General features: G+C 40.9%; 1 protein-coding gene across 1 annotated transcript in view; it reads left to right on the top strand.

The window, feature by feature from the left end:
* The window catches only part of PRR11 (proline rich 11), an 868,944-nt gene that overhangs the window by 667,635 nt on the left and 182,547 nt on the right, over positions 1–18,762 (top strand). The window contains exon 8 of the mRNA XM_044054274.1: positions 10,835–10,935. Coding sequence (XP_043910209.1) covers positions 10,835–10,935 — 101 coding nt within the window. The remainder of the gene's footprint in view (positions 1–10,834; positions 10,936–18,762) is intronic.

Raw genomic sequence — 18,762 nt, 5'->3', positions numbered from 1 at the left:
GTGCAAGAGGAAGCACGTGGACTCCCGAGTCTATTACATCGGACACTGATATGGATGATGCGGAGGGGTCCCAGTCGCCCTCGGATGATGTCTGATTTGCAGAGGTCTTAGAGATCCTCAAACAACGAGGCGGCTGGATATCCAAACCCCCTCTGCTGACGAGTCAGTGCTCCTCAAGGCCTTTGGGGCTCAGCCCTCCGCCTCCTGGGTGTCTCCGCCCGACGAGCTTCTGGATTTAGTTTGTCGAAGGGCGTGGGAACATCCAGATACCGTGGAACCAGTCCCTTCTCGTCCAAATAAATTTTTATCTGCTCCCCCCGAGAAGGAGTTCCTTACTAAAGGCGTGGCTGTAGATGCCATGGTGGTGGCATCTGCTACACAACAGGACGTGGCAGAGGCTTCAACGCCCATCCATCCTCCTAATAAGGAGTCTAGGAGTATGGATAGGTACGGGAAGCGCACCCTGACTTCAGCGGCCTTTACCTTAAGGTCTCTGAATTATTTGGCACATTTTACCAGGCTTCAGAGGGATCTGGTCAAGGAGTTGTCAGATTCCCTCTCGGGTAACCTACCTGAGCAGCTAGCCCAGTCCGTTAGCTCTCAGTTGGCTATCCTTACGTCAATTTCTAACTCGTCCATGAGGCTCATTTCCTATGCGGCCGAAGGGGCGGGTAGAGCGGCAGGCACAGGCGTGGCTCTTCGTAGACAAGCCTGGCTCCGCTTGTGTCAGTTTGCGGAGGCCTTCAAGTCTTCCTTCGCCGACGCTCCCTTTGATGGGTCCTCATTGTTTGGACCCAAGGTGAAAGACACCCTTACCCGCTGTGAGCAAGAGGGAAAACGTTATCTGCCGTGAGGTGCCCGTTATTCCACTCCCTTTCGGCCTTACCCCAAGGCCAAAGGAGGGGAAAATGTGGTTCAAAATCTCGCAAGTTTTTCTCCCAACAGCAGGAAGATTCCCGTCCAGAGGCAGAGGGCGGGAAATTTTTCAGGGAGACGCCGTCCCAGAGGCGGCAGAGGGCCCCGCAATTCTGGAGACCGCGAGTCCTTTCGTGGCTCTTCAGCCTCCCACACGCCATGAGGGATTGCCCGGCTGTGCTGCTCGAGCCAGTCGGGTGTCGCTTTGCCAAGCACCTAAATGCCTGGGAGTCAATCACTTAGGACAGATGGGTGCTTCGGATCATTGCCGGAGGTTACACCATCCCATTCAAATACTCACCCCACCGTCCAAGAGAATCCCGGACCCACCACCCAGTCAAAGGGAAATAGCAGCCGCAGAAGCTTTAAAGCTGCTAGAAAAGGAGTCATCCAACCGGTCCCCACAGACCAGATCGGATCAGGAAATTACTCCAGGTTCTTTTAGTGCCAAAAGACAGGGGACCTGAGACCAATATTGGATCTCAGCAGACTGAACCAATCCGTCATGAAATCCAAATTCGAATGGTCACGTTACAATCCATTCTCCCGTTGTTGGAGAAGGATGTTTGGATGTGCTCCATAGACCTCAAGGACGCCTATTATCACATACCGATACATCAGGCGTCCAGAAGGTATCTGCGCTTCAGCCTGGGAGTCAGTCATTACCAATTTTGTGCTCTGCCCTTTGGTCTCACCACAGCCCCCAGGGTGTTCACCAAGTGTTTGGCAGTAGTGACGGCTCACCTGAGAAGTCTTGGATTCCAAGTGTTTCCCTATCTCGACGACTGGCTCCTGACTGCCACCACCAGGCATCTACTAATGGACAACCTCAAAGCCACCATCTCCTGGGTGTTTCCCTAGGGATTACATTCAATTGGTCAAAGTCTGTCTTGCTGCCCTCTCAACGCATAAAGTTTATAGGAGCAGAGATAGACTCAAGATTGATGCGTCTTTCTTCCTGCCGAAAGGATCCGAACTTTACAGGGCCAAGTTCAAGCTCTGATCTCGAGATCCAAAGCCCCAGCCAGGATGGTCCTACAGGTTCTAGGCTCAATGTCTGCCACGGTTCTTTTAGTTCCTCTAGCAAGGTTACACATGAGGATTCTTCAGTGGCTCTTGTCAACTCAATGGTCCTTTCAGGATCTTCCCCTCAATCATCACATCATGATTACGGAAATATGCAAAAGGGACCTTCGCTGGTGGCTTCAAACATCCAACTTGGATCAGGGAAAACCCTTTGTTCTCCCCCCTCCAGTAGTTACCCTGACGACAGATGCCTCCGAGATAGGGTGGGGGGGGCATTGTCTGGGCAGGCTAGTTCAGGGCTCCTGGCTTCCGGAAGAAGCTCTTCTCCACATCAACGTGTTGGAGATGAGGGCTGTACTTCTATCCCTACAGGCCTTACACAAGTTTCTTCCTCAGGGCATCATCGCCATCCACACAGACAACATGTCGGTGGTTTGGTATCTGAACAAACAAGGAGGGACCAGATCGTATCCCCTTTGCAGAGAGGCCATGAGAGTGTGGGAATGGGCTGTAGCTACCAACCGCTTCTTGGTAGCGACCCACATCCCGGGAAAGTCAAATGTATTGGTGGACAAATTAAGCAGGACAATTCTCTCTCCTCACGAATGGTCTCTAAACCGCACAGTAGCAGCCCAGGTTTTCAAGAGATGGGGGACGCCGTGCTGCGACCTATTTGCAACTCCACAAAACACCAAGTGCCAGAGGTTCTTCTCCTTGATTCCACATCAGGAAGTACCAGCCATGGATGCTCTAGCACAATCTTGGCCAACAGGGCTACTTTATGCCTTTCCTCCAATTCCACTCCTTCCAAAAGTTATTCAAAAAGCTTCTCAACTGGGGTCTTCAATGATTCTGATTGCCCCATACTGGCCTCGTCAGATATGGTTTCCTTACCTGAAAAGCATGCAGTGGACGATCCGTGGACCTTAGACCTGATCCCGGATTTGCTAATCCATCAGTCGGGACATTGGCATCAGTCCCTTCAATCTCTAAAATTGACAGCTTGGCTCCTCCACTTCCAACCTTAGTTAGAAGGCACACACTAGACCCGGAAGTTGTTCACATTTTATCTTCGGCCCACAAACCCACCACTAACAAATTGTACCTCAGTAAGTGGAAAAGGTTTGCTATCTGGGCTCAACTCAAGGGCTTAGACCCTATCACTGCTCCTGTCCCAGAGGTTTTGAAATTCTTAACATCCCTGTTTAATCAGGGATCTTCTGTCTCAACTATTAAAGTCCAACTAGCTGCTATCTCGAAATTCCATGAATCCACGGATCCTCCTTTGATGAGCAGCAGACTATGCAAAACGTTCATTAAAGGTGCCAGTCTGTTAAGACCACCAGTTTTTCATCCTGCACCTCCGTGGGATCTTGATTTGGTGCTTCGTGCATTAACATCCACCCCTTTTGAACCGGCTGCTACATGCGAATTAAAATATCTGTCTTGGAAAACGGCATTCTTAGTGGCTATTACCTCTGCAAGGAGAGTCTCAGAGCTTCAAGCCCTGTCTATTAAACCACCGTACTTGATTTTCCACAAGGATAGAGTATCACTTAGGCCTAATCCATCCTTTGTCCCCAAAGTCTGTTCTAGTTTCTGTCTTCAACAATCTCTAGAGCTACCAGTTTTCTTTCCAAAATTCTCTAATGAAGCAGAATATACTCTCCATAAATTGGATGTTCACAGGCAATTACGCTTCTATTTAGACAGGACTCAGCAACTTCAGAACTCAGACCAGTTGTTTGTGTCCTTCTCAGATAATAAATTGGGCCAAACCATTACAAAAGCTACAATCTCAAAATGGATCAGAGATTGCATAACTCAGGCCTATTCTTCGAATAAACAACTTACATCATCTATCAAAGCTCATTCTACAAGAGCTATGGCTACTTCTATAGCCTTTCATTCCAAGCTCGCTATATCGGAAATTTGTGCTGCGGCTACTTGGTCCAATCCGCACACTTTCATTTCCCACTACAAATTGGATGTGGCATCTAGAGGACGAGCTTCATTTGGTTCCACGGTACTCAGGAGTGTTTTCCAGTGAGCCACCCAGGATTCAGGTGCTAGGGACGCTGTCCCATCATTCAGAATGTAGGCGAGATAGGATCACATAACATCTTTTAGTTATGTACTCACCATAACTTCAGATGTTTGGGATCCATCTCGCCTACATTCCTGATACCCACCCTCCTTCCCCCTGCCTTGCAGATCAGAAGAGATTGAACGGTTTTGAGCTCCACTGTTTTTTATCTTGTTCATCTGACGATGTTATATAAGCAGGGTATGCATGTGTGCATGTATGCGGACAAACTAGATCTGGGGGACTGGTAGTGGTGCATCCTGGGATATAGTAAGCTCAGCCAATAAGAGACTTCGCTCTTTGGCATAAGCGTGCCGAGTCGGAGCCGAGGGATCGGCTCCGAACCGAACCCATCATTCAGAATGTAGGCGAGATGGATCCCAAACATCTGAAGTTATGGTGAGTACATAACTAAAAGTTTAGTTCAGCGACCTTTTCCCTTCGATCACTGAACTATTTAACCCATTTTACAAGACTACAAAGAGATCTCCTAAAAGAGCTAGGAGATACTCTCCAGGGTGCGGTAGCTGCAGGAATTGCCAAAAGAGTTAACACACAGCTCACTACCCTAAACTCGATTGTGAACTCGTCCATGCATCTCGTATCTTATGCAGCTGATGGTTTGAGTAGAGCCGCTAGTTCAGGCATTGCCCTGCGTAGACAAGCCTGGATGCGTCTCTCTTCCTTTGCAGAGCCTTTCAAGTCTTCCTTTATCAACACCCCATTTGATGGCTCATCCCTGTTTGGGCCCAAGGTAAAGGAAACTCTAACCAGGTGTGAGCAGGAAGGCAAGACTCTATCTGCCACTGGAGTCTGTTTTTCTACCCCTACTCAGCCCTATCCCAAGGGCCCTAAAAGCAGAAAGATGTGGTTCCAAAAAGCACAGGGAGCCTTTCAGGACACACATGGAGAAACCCCATCTAGAGGCAGAGGAGGGGGTTATAATGGAAGACGCCATCCGCACGGCAGGGGGGGGGGGTTCCGCAACAGCAGGGTGACAGAGGCCAGTTCTCTGCTCAGCCCTACCAGCGCTCCTGAAAGTAGACCCGTCTGTCCGGTTCTGGAGGCAGTCAGGGTTCGCTTATCTTTGTACCCAGAAGCCTGGCTAAGCATAACGTCCGATACCCGGGTGCAAAGCATCATTTCCAGACGGTATTTCATACCATTCTCTTCCCCTCCCTCTCCTGTAAACAGAATCCCGGATGTTCCACCCAGTCACAGGGAACAAGCAACTATATAGGTCCGCAAGTTACTAGAAAAAAAGAGTCATCCAACCAGTCCCAGCAGACCAAATTGGATTCTTTTTGTTTCCAAAGAAAACAGGGGACTTGAGACCTATCTTGGACCTCAGCAGACTCAACCAATTTGTAAAAAAAGAGAAGTTCCGAATGGTCACGCTTCAGGCCATTCTTCCCTTTCTAGGGAAAGGCGATTGGATGTGCTCCATCGATCTCAAGGACGCATACTACCACATAAAGATGGACAGATGTTCCAGAGATCACCTGCATTTCCGGCTGGGAGCCAATCACTACCAGTTTCGAGCCCTGCACTTTGGTCTCACTACATCCCCCAGAGTGTTCACCAAATGCATGGCAGTGGTCACGGCTCACCTGAGGCATCTAGGATTCCAGGTGTTTCCATTTCTAGACGATTGGCTCCTCACCACTACCACCAGGCATCAATTGATTCAGGTAACACAATTTACTCTGACACTCTGCCACCACTTAGGCATTATAGTCAACTTTGAAAAGTCTGCCTTGTCGCTTTCGCAGCATACCACCTTTATAGGAGCAGAGTTGGATACCTCAACCACCACTCTACGTCTTCCAGTCGAAAGGGTCTCATTTCTTCGCCAACACATCAACTCATTGGTGTCAAAGAACAGAGCTATAGCCGCAGAGGTCTTGAAGGTACTAGGTTTGATGGCGGCAGCAGCTCTAGCCATTCCACTTGCAAGGATGCATATGCGAATTCTTCAATGGCTCCTCTTCGCTCATTGGTCTTACCAGAAATTGCCAATGAACCATATGATTCTCATCACAAACTCTTGCAAGAGAGACCTTCGATGGTGGTTGACGTCTCTTCATGTCACAATAGGAAGACCCTTTGTACCCCCCCCCAAGTAGCCCACTGTGACCACGGACGCTTCCCTGATAGGGTGCGGGGGGGCATTTTCAGAGAAAGACTGCCCAAGGCACATGGACAGATCAAGAGTCACATTTGCATATCAATGTTCTGGAGTTGAGAGCAGTACTTCTGGCGTTGCAGTACTTCCAAGACTCTCTTCCTCTAGGAACAATTGCAATTCAGACAGACAACATGTCAGTGGTCTGGTACTTGAACATACGGTGCGGAACCAAGTCTTATCCCCTTTGTCGAGAAGCCCTCAGGGTATGGCAATGGGCTATGTCATCCCAGCATTTTCTTTTAGCAACGCACACCCCGGGGAAATCCAGCGTGATAGCGGACAAACTGAGCAGGGCAATCTTGTTGCCTCACAAGTGGTCTCTCAACCAACACATTGCGGACATGATTTTCCACAAATGGGGCCAGCCTTGCTGTGACCTCTTTGCCAGTCACATCAATACCAAATGCAGAAGCTACTTTGCCCTAATACCACCTCCGGGACATCCTTCGAGTGACGCACTCATACACAATTGGCCTTCGGGTCTCCTATATGCTTTTTCCACCAGTTTCATTGATACCCAGGTTTTTACAGAAAGCAAAATTGCTGGGAAGACTGTTATCCTTATAGCCCCCAATTGGCCTCAACAGATTTGGTTCCCTTTTCTTCACCATCATCTGCTGGAGGATCCATGGATCCTGGACCCAGTTCCAGACCTCCTGACACACCCGTCAGGGGACCTCCATCCTTCATTGCAGTCTCTAAAGCTGACTGCTTGGCTGAGCCACTTCCCCAAATAGCCAGGCTTCATTCACTCTCAGATGACACAAAGCAAATTCTATTGTCTTCTCATAAGCCATCCACCAGAAAACTATATCGCAGTAAGTGGAAAAGGTTCTCCATTTGGGCCAGTATACAAAAAATTGACCCTTTCCGAGCTCCTTTGTCGTCCATTTTAGAGTTTTTGACGATTATTTTTAAGGAAGGAGCAGCAGATGCCACAGTTCGGGTTCAGTTGGCCGCCATATCTGATTTCCACCTTGGATTGGATGGATTAAATATCATGGCCCATAAGTTATCTAAGGTTTTTCTCAAAGGTGTTTTTCACATGAGACCTCCTGTCAAAATCCCTTATTCTCTCTGGAATTTGAATTTAATGCTATCTCAAATAATTCTTCCCCCCTTTGAACCAGCATCATCTTGTGATCTCAAATTTTTGTCCTGGAAGACTGTTTTTCTAGTGGCCATTACTTCTGCCCGCAGAGTGTCAGAACTTCAAGCATTATCTATCAGACCTCCTTATATGATTTTCCATGCTGATAGAGTATCTCTCAGAACAAACCCCTCCTTTTTGCCTAAAGTCTGTTCTGAGTCTAATATCAGTCAGGTCATTGAGTTGCCAGTCTTTTTTCCCAACCATTCCAACAAATTGGAATACATACTGCACAAACTTGATGTACACAGACAGCTCAGATTTTATCTTCATAGAACTAAGGATATTAGAAAATCAGATCAACTCTTTGTATCCTTTTTGGACCCAGAAAAGGTAGACCAGTGGCTAAAACAACCCTTTCAAAATGGTTATCGGATTGTATCTCATTTGTTCATGCAAATGCTAACATACCTTTGCCACACAAAGCAAAGGCTCATTCAACCAGAGCCGTTTCTACATCTTCTGCCTTTCAAGCTAAATTGCCCCTTGATAACATTTGTGCTGTAGCCACTTGGTCTAAGCCTCATACCTTTATCACTCATTCCAAAGTAGACTGGTCTTCTTTTGGTTCTACAGTCCTGAAAAATGTAGTCCCGTGAGCCAGCCAGGATTGCGGGTGCTAGGGACGCTACCCATCAGTAAGAATAAACGGCGAGATTTAACAACTTCACATAAAGAAGTTATGTACTCACCATAACGTTCCATGTGAGGTGTTTATCTCGCCTTTATTCTCACGTCCCTCCCTCCATTCCCTCCTGGCTGACAGTTGACCTAGAGGCTAGTATCATCCTGGTTGTTCAATACTTCTTCTTCCTTCTTAGGGAGTGCACCCCTTACAGGGGTATATATACACGCAGCAAACAAGATCTGAGGTAATTTCAGCAGTGCATCATGTGATAAGGGGCTTCGTCTTGAGCTACTGGCAAACCTTGAGCTTTGCTATCGGCCGTGTCCCATCAGTGAGAATAAAGGCGAGATAAACAACTCACATGGAACATTATGGTGAGTACATAGCTTCTTTTTTATGGATATGGATACTAAGATACAAGCAGTGAAAATGTTTTTAGTCATTTTAATCTTATATACTGGTCAGGCATACTTTTATCAACCCAAGGAAAAGATGTGGGCAATAATAAAGAACTGAAGGAATTTATCTGGGAGGGAAAAATGAGTTAAGTGGGATAATCTGATCCTTCCAATAGAACAAGTTGGTTAATCATACCTCTCAACTGTCCAGATTTTCACAGAATGCACAGATTTTTGCCTCCTATTTTTGGTGTGTTCATCAGAAAATGTGTGGTTTTCTGAATTTTTGTGGCAAATCAGTGAGGACTGAATTCATTATATAAGCACAGGCATTTGAGTTTCAAACTTCATATCCTTTAGAAAATGCATGGTAACACAAGGCGCTTCATTCTAGCAACTTTTTAGTTTATAAGAGTAATATTTAAAATTTGCCCCTATTTTTGGAGCTTTGTCCCCTCCATTATTTTAGGCTTTGCCCAGACTTTTTGTGCCAAGAGGTTGAGAGCTATGGGTGGTTTAGGTATTCCTGATTTGAAAGGATATTTTATAGCTATGCAGTTAAGGCTCATATACATTAACACAAGCAGAAAGTTACAATTCAAAGTGGAAAGGGATGATGATGAAGCAAGGGAGGAGTTCAAGAAATAGAGAGAGAGAGTGGGATTTTGGATACAGATCCTTAAGAAGAAGTGGGATTTTGGATACAGATCCTTAAGAATAATACCAGCCATACAAAATATTATACTCATAAAGTGGCAGAATTTATTCAAGGAAATAAGCTAATATGAGAATGGAGAAATGAGATTTCGCCAATTCAGATGATTTCAAGTAGGGGTGCAGAAAATAGGTAAGAGGAGGTGGAATTTACTGGAGAAACCTGGCAAAGGAGCAAATAACTCAAGCAGGAAAGTTAATAGGGTGGGATGAGGCCAAGAAGACATTTGGATTGCAGGCTACAGACTGCCTTCCCAGGGTTTGATCTCAGAGAGCAGACAAAGAGAAAGAGATGGGGGATTTTAAGTGAAAAACCTACTCTGGTACAGTTTAGTTGAATCTAGAACAAAAGCAGCTATTAAAAGGGGATAATTAGTAGGGTATATAAAATACTGCATGGTAAATATAAGAATCAATCCAAGGAGATTAGAAAAGATTGGGAAGATAGACTGGAAAGGCAATTTACAAAAAAGCACTGGGAAGACATACTGTAGGTATCTTTCCCAAGTATGCAACCAAATCCTGAAAGTTTAGGATCTTTGCTTGAAAGTGTTTCCTTAGGTGTTTTTATTTTCCAAGAAGACTTCAAAAAAATTTTCCTCCGGTAGATGGCACATGTTTGAGATGTGATGCAGAAGAAAGAGGTAACTGGGAACATATGTTTTGGGAGTGTAATGATTTGATAGATATTAAAAATTATCTACAGAGTACTGTATCAGAAATACTGAGTGAGCAAATGTCTGTAAGAAAGGGAATGATTCTTTTTAGCTGGGATACAAGATCTGAATTGCCTAGACATAGTAAGGTCTTATTAAGTTAAATTCTGTTGGCTGCCAAAAAAAGGCAAGTAATAGAAAATGTAAATAAAAGTCTATACCCGTTGTATTTGAGGTACTGTTATAAAAGAGCTAAAAGAACTGAAAGAGGGATCTTTAGAAAAGGGAAGGTGCAAATTACATAGACGTAAATAGAAATTGTGGGAACAACACATGCAAAATAATGTTCAGGAGGAGTGAGGTATGAGGGAAGACAGGAATTCAGCAATTTTTTTCTAATGTTGAACTGATGATAGTAGCAAAGAAAATATATGTGATGTATTATATTTAAATGGAAAATGTTAAAATTGTTTGCTTTTTTTCTGTTAATGTATGTTTGCCTTTGGCTTAAGTGGTAATTTAGTAAAGGTGTTTAAAAAAAGAATGGTTATGAATACTTCCTGTGCAGCTGCCCACCTCTTCTTTCTGTTTCAGCCTGACTTAAAGCTGTTTATCATGTAACTTTCTGTGTATTATTGCTTATCTTCTTAATTGTTGCTGTTCCTTTTTCTTGTCTGCTTATTAATAATTTTAGATTTGTGTACATAAAAATAATGTAGCTGTAGGCTTCCTCTTTTATTCAACACAATGCATTTGATCACACTGTTCATTTCTAATTGCAAAGCTCAGCTACCTTGTCACTGCTGTTGCCAGTTGTCTGAAATGTTATTGTGCGGAAGCTTCTACAGCTGAATTGTGACCTTCCAAGAAGATTACCTGAATTCCCTTTTACCTTCCTTCATTTCTAGATTTATTCCTTTCCTGTTTAGTAAAATCTTCATAACATACTGCAGCTCATTCCACATACAGTCAAAGTGTAAAATGGTTCCATTGGGTCTGCACTTTTTGTGAGGTGACGCAGTGTGGTCTGAGCAGAAATTGTGCGTTAATTTGCAAATTTTATTTTATTCTAGGTGGTATCACCAGAGAAGAAACGTGCTCCACTTATCAGCGTTTTGGACTTGCAAAGTGTTAATTTGAGATCAAAGGTCAATCTGGAACAAAAATCTGAAAAGTAAGGTCATGGAGACATTTACCCTTTGTACCATTCAATAATGAAAGTTATTCCAGAACCTAATGTTTTTACTTCTTACACACTTTACTGGCCATGGCAGCTCAGCTAACACCATCCCAGGATCATCCCTGCAAATTCCCAGTGGGTGAGTCACATGCTCTTCAAAAATGTAAATAGTACTACTGGTCAATTTACTTCAGGTGGCTAAAAGAGGTGTATGCGTGTTTTTTAAAGTAAAAAAAAAAACACATTCTTTATCAATTCACCTCCAGTGGCTAGATCTCTTTACAGATGATGATAAATTAAACATATGCTACGCCCCCCACCCCCCCACCCCCCCAACTTTATATTCTCACTCCAGGGTCACATTGCAGCGAGGCAGGGGCTATATTCCATTTTCGACCAAATGGGTTTTCAGTGAAATACATTTTCGGTGAAGTGAACTGCCTGAAATCATTTTCAACCAAATGTAATTTGACCAAAAGCAGTAGACCCATATATATATATATATATATATATATATATATATATATATATATATATATATATATATACCAACTCCAAGATCGCACTACAGTGGGGAAAAGGGCTAATGTAGTGCGCTCTTGGAGTTAGTATATATACATATATATATATATATATATATATATATATATATATGTATGTATATATATGTATATATATATATATATATATATATATATATATGTATATCTATACCAACTCCAACATCGCACTACAGTGGGGAAAGGGGCTAATGGAGTGCGCTCTTGGAGTATATATATATATATATATATATATATATATATATACACACACACACACACACACACACACAAGTAGAGAGGGTGAAGCCCCCATCTTTGTGAGTGTAAAATTATGTAGTGTGTATTCCGGTTGCTGTGGTGACCATGTAGTTTCTTTCCCCTAGGAAAGAAGTTTGATGATTGTAACATTCACTGAACAGCTTTTCGATGGGTAGTGATTCATGAATAGGGATTTCATGGAGACGTCTTTTGTGGAAATAATATAGACCCTCCAGATCTTGTTTCTGCTTAAAAGTGATCAGACATGTTCTGTATGGCTGGAGCTTCACTCAATAAATGAAAGACTTTATTGGGATACTTCTTCATATCTACAGGCAGGTTTTTCTGTTATAGTGTTGTTAGAAGTTAGACATTTCTTAAGTCTTGGACCCCTTTAGAAGAAATGTTTTCTGTCAGATTAATACTCACCTTTTTGTCTGTCGACGTTAAGCCTAATAGTGAGTGTTATCTGTATTTGCAATCACATTGTTTATTCTTCAGCAATTACCCGTTGTTGGTACTTTTTTGCTAGTTTGTGTACTCTTTCTGTTAATGTTGGGCATTAAGATACATATTTTAGTGATATGTAATCCTTTTCCTTTGACTTGTGTGAACAGTTGTGCTGAATATTTATTTGCAATATGGATACGGAAGCTGCCGTGGGTTTTAAGAAATGTGGCCACTACAGCCATGAAATTCCACCCCAAGGCACTCACAACTTGTACATGGTTTACATGATCCCAGAACACATTAGCAGGAGCTTTTTCCCTGTGAGGTAAACAAAACTGAGAAGGAAAAGAGAAGATATATGATCTGGTAGCCATCCCACTTCTAAAGTTCCAAGGTCAGACCATCCTTAAAGTCTGTCCCTGTTCATCCAGCTATGTCTTAAGCTTCTCCCTCTGAGGCTTCAAAGATGGGGGTTATTGTAGTTCCTGACTACTGTATGAGGAAGAAACTGGACATTTTCTCTTCTGAGAGGGAATTATCCAGATGCCAGGAAGGAAGGAATGTGGATAACCTGAAAGAAAATCAAGCAAAAAAGGTGATGAGAAAAAAACTGTCTGAAAAGAATCCTGCATCCATTCAGCAAAAAGCAGTTCAAGCTTCAACTTTGGTTCAAGATATGGTTTCCAGTAATTTAGAGGAAATAAATAAAAAAATGAAACCTTGAAGGAATGTATTAAATCAAATAACAAGAAAGGCTAGAAAAATAGAAGAAGTTTTAACTAATTATTCAAATAAAGTGATAAAACAGCAAAAATCAGAGGACGCAATCAAGAAAATGGAGGCTGAGTGTAAGGCTTCTCAAGAAGATCTGTTTAAAAAAATAGTGGAATTAGAAGACAGAGCAAGCAGATAAAACCGGAGATTTTCTGCTCTGCCAGAGATACCAGAGGGAACATACTGTATTCAACTTATGAAAGCACAAATAAGCAACTGGACTGGTGTTCCACAAAAGGATTTGTTAATTGAAAGGGCACATATAGTGTAATGCCTCACAGCTGGCCATGAGAAAGCAACCAAGAACTATATTAGTAAAGATGAAATCATAGCAGCAGAAAGATTTGATACTGACAAAACTGTGGCAGAAGGGAAAAGTATTAAAAATGAAGACAGCAAAGTGTTTGTGGAAAATGATTATTCACTGTACACTAGGCAGAAGAGAAGCAAATTTATCCTAGCAATCAGGGAGTGTCAAGAGGCAGGTTGTAGATTCAAACTGCTGTATCTAGCTGTCTTTATAGTATTTTTTTCCTGGAGGACCGACAAGATTTTTTCATGGAGAAAATGTTAATGAGGAAATAAAAATAAGTTTATCCTACAAAAAGTGAGTCAACAAGGAGGAGGAGAGACTGCTTCTCATTCTTCAGACGATAAAGCTAATAGAAAGTGTTCCAAATGAAAATGCTTGAGAGACGGAAAAAAAGCATGGGTTCACTAAAAGCATCAAGAGTACCTTGGACTAGAACCAGAGTCTATTGGGAGATGGAGATGATCAGGAAGAAGACCAGCAGCGCTGAAATTAGTGAATAAATAGAAGACTATAAAGTATCATTCACATTTGTGAAACATGGATATGAGAAAAGTTTGGACTTTGCTTTACAGTTCACCCACAAGTTTAACATATACCCTATATTATGTCGTTAATGTTTAGAAGGATGGTAAAAGGCAAAAAGAGGCAAGTATAAGTAAAACAATTTTTGTTCTTAGTAATATTTGTATAAAATATTTCATGATATGAACTGCATATTATATTGTAAAGCAGCTTTGTATAGTATGTAAAAGACGTAAAGCAAGTAGCGACAAAATACAAAAAACAAGAAATCATCCACCACAGTCCGCAAGCGCAAATAAATCCAATCCGTAAGGTACGAAGAAGGTGCTTTATTCAACGATATACAGCAATGTAACGCTCAAACCACGTTTTTGTCTCCAACTTTATCAATACACTCACATATAAAAACTAAACCTGTATATATATCCCAAAACTCCCTCCAAATGAATTCATTATCCAATAAAAACATTTCAGTGATTTAAGTGGTTTTAAAAAACAGTGGAAAGCAAGTAAACATTCAATCATTATTAAAGTAATTGATAAGTGGTGTTTGTACATACTAGCTTCATTTAGATATCTGTTTAAATGCATGATAAATATATAATAAATATATGTTTCATTAAAATCATACAAATATTTAAAGACAGACCATGGAATTACACATTTCATATACAATGCAATAAATACATTTAACCTGATAGCACCATCTAGTGGCTACTTTGGAGTAATCAAATTTATGTAGGAATAAATTTATTTAATAAAAAGTGCGTGTTTGAAATAATTTAAAATACTTAGAATGTATTAAAATATATAAGTATATGGAAAAATGTAGTGAGTCACAATACATATATGTTAATATTTGAGTAATTTCATTTAATGATGTAACAAAAAGAATATAGACTTTTAAAACATACTATAAGTCACTGCCTATAGTTTTGCAGCCCTTAACTTTAGTACAGGTGTAATAGAGAGCATCTCATTGAGCCCAGGACTTTTTCCAGCATCTAAAACCACCTGCCAGTATAACTCTCTGTACTCAATCTGAGTCTCCCACATGCCACCTCTTGGGTTAGTAGGTATAACATCTAAAACAAAGAATTCAAAATTCTGAGAACCACATTTTAGTGTATGTTTGTATAGCGCATTTGTGTCATTTTTAACTCTGATATCATATAGGTGTTCATAGATTCTTTGTCTGAGTTTCCTCTCACTTTTACCTATATAAAAAGACCCACATTTTTTACAAATTGCGATATAAATGATTCCTTTTGTTTCACAGTTTGCAAAGGTATCTAGAAACAATTTCCTATTTCTGGCTTGCAAAAATGTGTGGTCACTCCGTGTTAAATATGCACAATACCTGCATCTACCACATTTGAATAAACCTTTCTTTGGGGTTCTACTCAACATGTTACCACTTTTTGTTGCAAATCTATTTTCTACAATATTTTTAATTGTTTTGCCTTTTCGGTATGTGCAAGTAAGTTCCTTGTCAAAAATACCTTCCAAATCAGAGATCTTAGAGAAATTCTTCCATTCCTTTAAAAAGATCTTTCTGATTGAATTTGAATTTCCATCAAATGTAGTAATTAAACCTGGGTCATGTTCCCCAATGCCAGTGTTCATTGTGCTTTCCTTGTTTGTGGTATCAGTTTTACCTAAAATCGGTGCAAACTTGTCTTTTCTTTTTTCTTTTACTTCTTCTAGAATAGAGTTAAATAGGTCATGTGGGTATCCCCTTTTGTTGAAGAGACCCCTCAGGTGTTCAACTTCTTCAGAGAATACAATATCCTCAGAAGTCATCCTACTTGCACGCACCAGTTGTCCTTTTACCACCCCCTTCTTTTGATGAAAGGGGTGGCAACTGGAAAAGTGCAAGTAGGAGTTGGAAAATGTCTCTTTCCTGTGAATTCTAGAGGTGAAATTGCCATTTTTCTTACCAATTTTTATGTCCAAAAAATGAAGCTCTTCCTCATTAAAGTTGGCTTGAAATTTTAAAAAACTAGAGGTGTTATCTAAATACTGTTTAAAATTATCAAAATCATTCCTGGTACCATTCCAGATGAAACATAAATCATCTAAGAATCGAGTGTATAGCACGCAATTGCCAAAGTGGGGTGAGGTTAGTAGAAATTTCTTTTCCCAATATGCCATTACTGTGTTTGCATATGTTGTAGCACAGTGGGCCTCCATCGCCACACCTTTGACTTGCCTAAAATATTCACCTTGGAAATAAATAAAATTATTTTGTAAAATTATTTCCATAAAAGTTAAAATGTTTCTAAATACAGTGTGAGTAAATTTTTTGCTATCCACTAGCATTTCTTCAAACCATAACATCCCTATATCATGTGGGATGCTTGTAAAAAGATCTATTACATCCATGGTACCAAATGCTATATTTCTTGAGTATAAATTACCCTTCAATCTTCTTAAAAAATCCCATGAATCTTTTAAAATGTTTGTACTGGTTTCCAGAATATCCTTAGCCTTTTGATCAACATATTTCGCTAGTGGTGCTGTCACAGAGCCGTCAGCAGATACAGTGGGCCTTAAAGGTGGGTCCAAACTGTCTTTGTGCACTTTCGGGATACCAAAAATGCATGGAATTTTAGGTTTTTCTACTTTTAAATACTGATAAGTGTCTTTATCTATAGAACCTTCCATCAACATATCATATAACATGACCTGAATCTTTTGGTAGGCTATGTTAATCTCATTGATGGAGGCTCTAGTATACTTGTCAGTGTTATTGAGTATCTCCATCATTTTTCCTTCATAAACTATAGTGTCCATTAGCACTATGCCCCCACCTTTGTCTGGCTTCATGATTCTTAAACTTTTGTTGTTACAAACTTCTTTTAAAACAGAGCTCTCAGCTTGTGTCAAATTAGAATGTGTCTTTTGATGAAGCAAACTTGTTCTAATTTCGTTCTCTACTTTACTTTCAAAATTTCTCAAGTTGTGGGTGTTTGGGTGGGTTAAACATACTTTTCCTTTTTAAACATCCTTGAGCATAACCTACATTTTTGTTTTTAAGCATTAGTTCCAAATTCTTTTTCCTTATAAACAGTTTAATGTCAATTAGGAGTCTAAAAATGTCAGTTCCTTTTTTAGGAATAAAAGTAAACCCTTTTGAAAACAATTGGAACCATGCCGTATCTAACTGAATATTGGTGTAATTGAAAATGTTAAAGTCACCAAATGTCCATTTGTTTAAATCCTGAACAATGTTAGGTACTACTTTGTTGTTACTCAGTTCCAATCGTTTTTCTTCCGCTGGTGTGACTGCCACCCCCTGCCCCTGTAGTTTTTTGAGTTATACGTAACCCTTTCTTTCTCCATTAACCTTTCTGACCTTCTAAGAGGAGGAAATTCTTCATCTGAGACGTGCTGGTCTGTGTTGTCATCATCATTAATACAAAGAACATCATCACCTTGCTCTTTTCTCCATCTACCAAAATCTTTTCTGTATAACTTCTTGGGTTTGGGGTATTGTGCATTACTTTTATATTCTTCCACATCCCTGTTGATCTTACTCATTTTCCTAGCATATACATCTTTACATTTTAATTCCAAATTCTTTAAAAGGTTGCGATATTTTTCTCTTTCGCTTTCCACAATATACATTAAATCCCCTAAAACAGCTTTATTGATATTGTCTATATCTACTTGTAATTTTTCCATTTCATTTTCATTATTTTTGATAATTGCCTTCATGATACCAAAACCACAATTGTCAAACACAGTACTTAGTTCCTGATGAAAGGCTGTACCTTCAAAAACATTATTGAGGTACTTGCATACCCTAAGCCCTTTAGGAACAATGTTAATAGTTAAACAATACCTAAGATAACAATTATCCATGTCCAAAAGTTTATATTAGTATAGATAGAAGTCCAAGTCTTCTAACATAGTGTTGTAACTCTTGTTATAATTAGTTTGAGCCATTGTTTCTTTGAAATCATATTTCTTGTTCAATATGCGTGTTATCAGTTTGTCAGTACCTGAAAAGCTGTTAACATTTGTCAGTGACCCCCTAGAATGAGTCCGCTGCTCCTGGTCATCAGTTACTGTCGTGGGGGAAACGAGAACATCATCCCTGGTGGTGTGAGGAAAAGTATCCAGGCTAGAGTCGTCCAAAGCTATTGCTTCATTTTGGTCACGAACATTGTTTCTCCTATCTCCACCATTGCGTTGAAAACCACTTAAATCACTGAAATGTTTTTATTGGATAATTAATTCATTTGGAGGGAGTTTTGGGATATATATACAAGTTTAGTTTTTATATGTGAGTGTATTGATAAAGTTGGAGACGAAAACGTGGTTTGAGCGTTATATTGCTGTATATCGTTGAATAAAGCACCTTCTTCGTACCTTAAGGATTGGATTTATTTGCGCTTGTGGACTGTGGTGGTTGATTTCTTGTTTTTTGTATTTTGGCGCCACTTGCTTTACGTCTTTTATCAGTTTTTCATGGAGCTTTCCTCAAGCGCAGATCCCTGTCCGAGAGGGTCTGAAACTGGTGAACTACGTAAGCTCATTGGGCAGCTTACTCAGCTAGTTGGTCTGCTTACTCCACTTAGCCAGTCCATGGCTACGTTTATGTCAGTGTCATTGATACCAGGAAACCAGCAGGTTCAGTTTCGTGAAACTCAAAGCAATGGTGGAGATAGGAGAAACAATGTTCGTGACCAAAGCGAAGCAATAGCTTTGGACGACTCTAGCCTGGATACTTTTCCTCACATCACCAGGGATGATGTTCTCGTTTCCCCCACGACAGTAACTGATGACCAGGAGCAGCAGACTCGTTCTAGGGGTCACCAACAAATGTTAACAGCTTTTCAGGTACTGACAAACTGATAACACGCATATTGAACAAGAAATATGATTTCAAAGAAACAATGACAAACTAATTATAACAAGAGTTACAACACTATGTTAGAAGACTTGGACTTCTAT

Source organism: Protopterus annectens, chromosome 13.part0, assembly GCF_019279795.1.
Source record: "Protopterus annectens isolate FY-2018-M chromosome 13.part0, PAN1.0, whole genome shotgun sequence".
Lineage (NCBI taxonomy): Eukaryota > Metazoa > Chordata > Ceratodontiformes > Protopteridae > Protopterus > Protopterus annectens.
The sequence above is the reverse complement of the archived record's forward strand: the minus strand, read 5'-3'. Positions and strand labels throughout refer to the sequence as shown.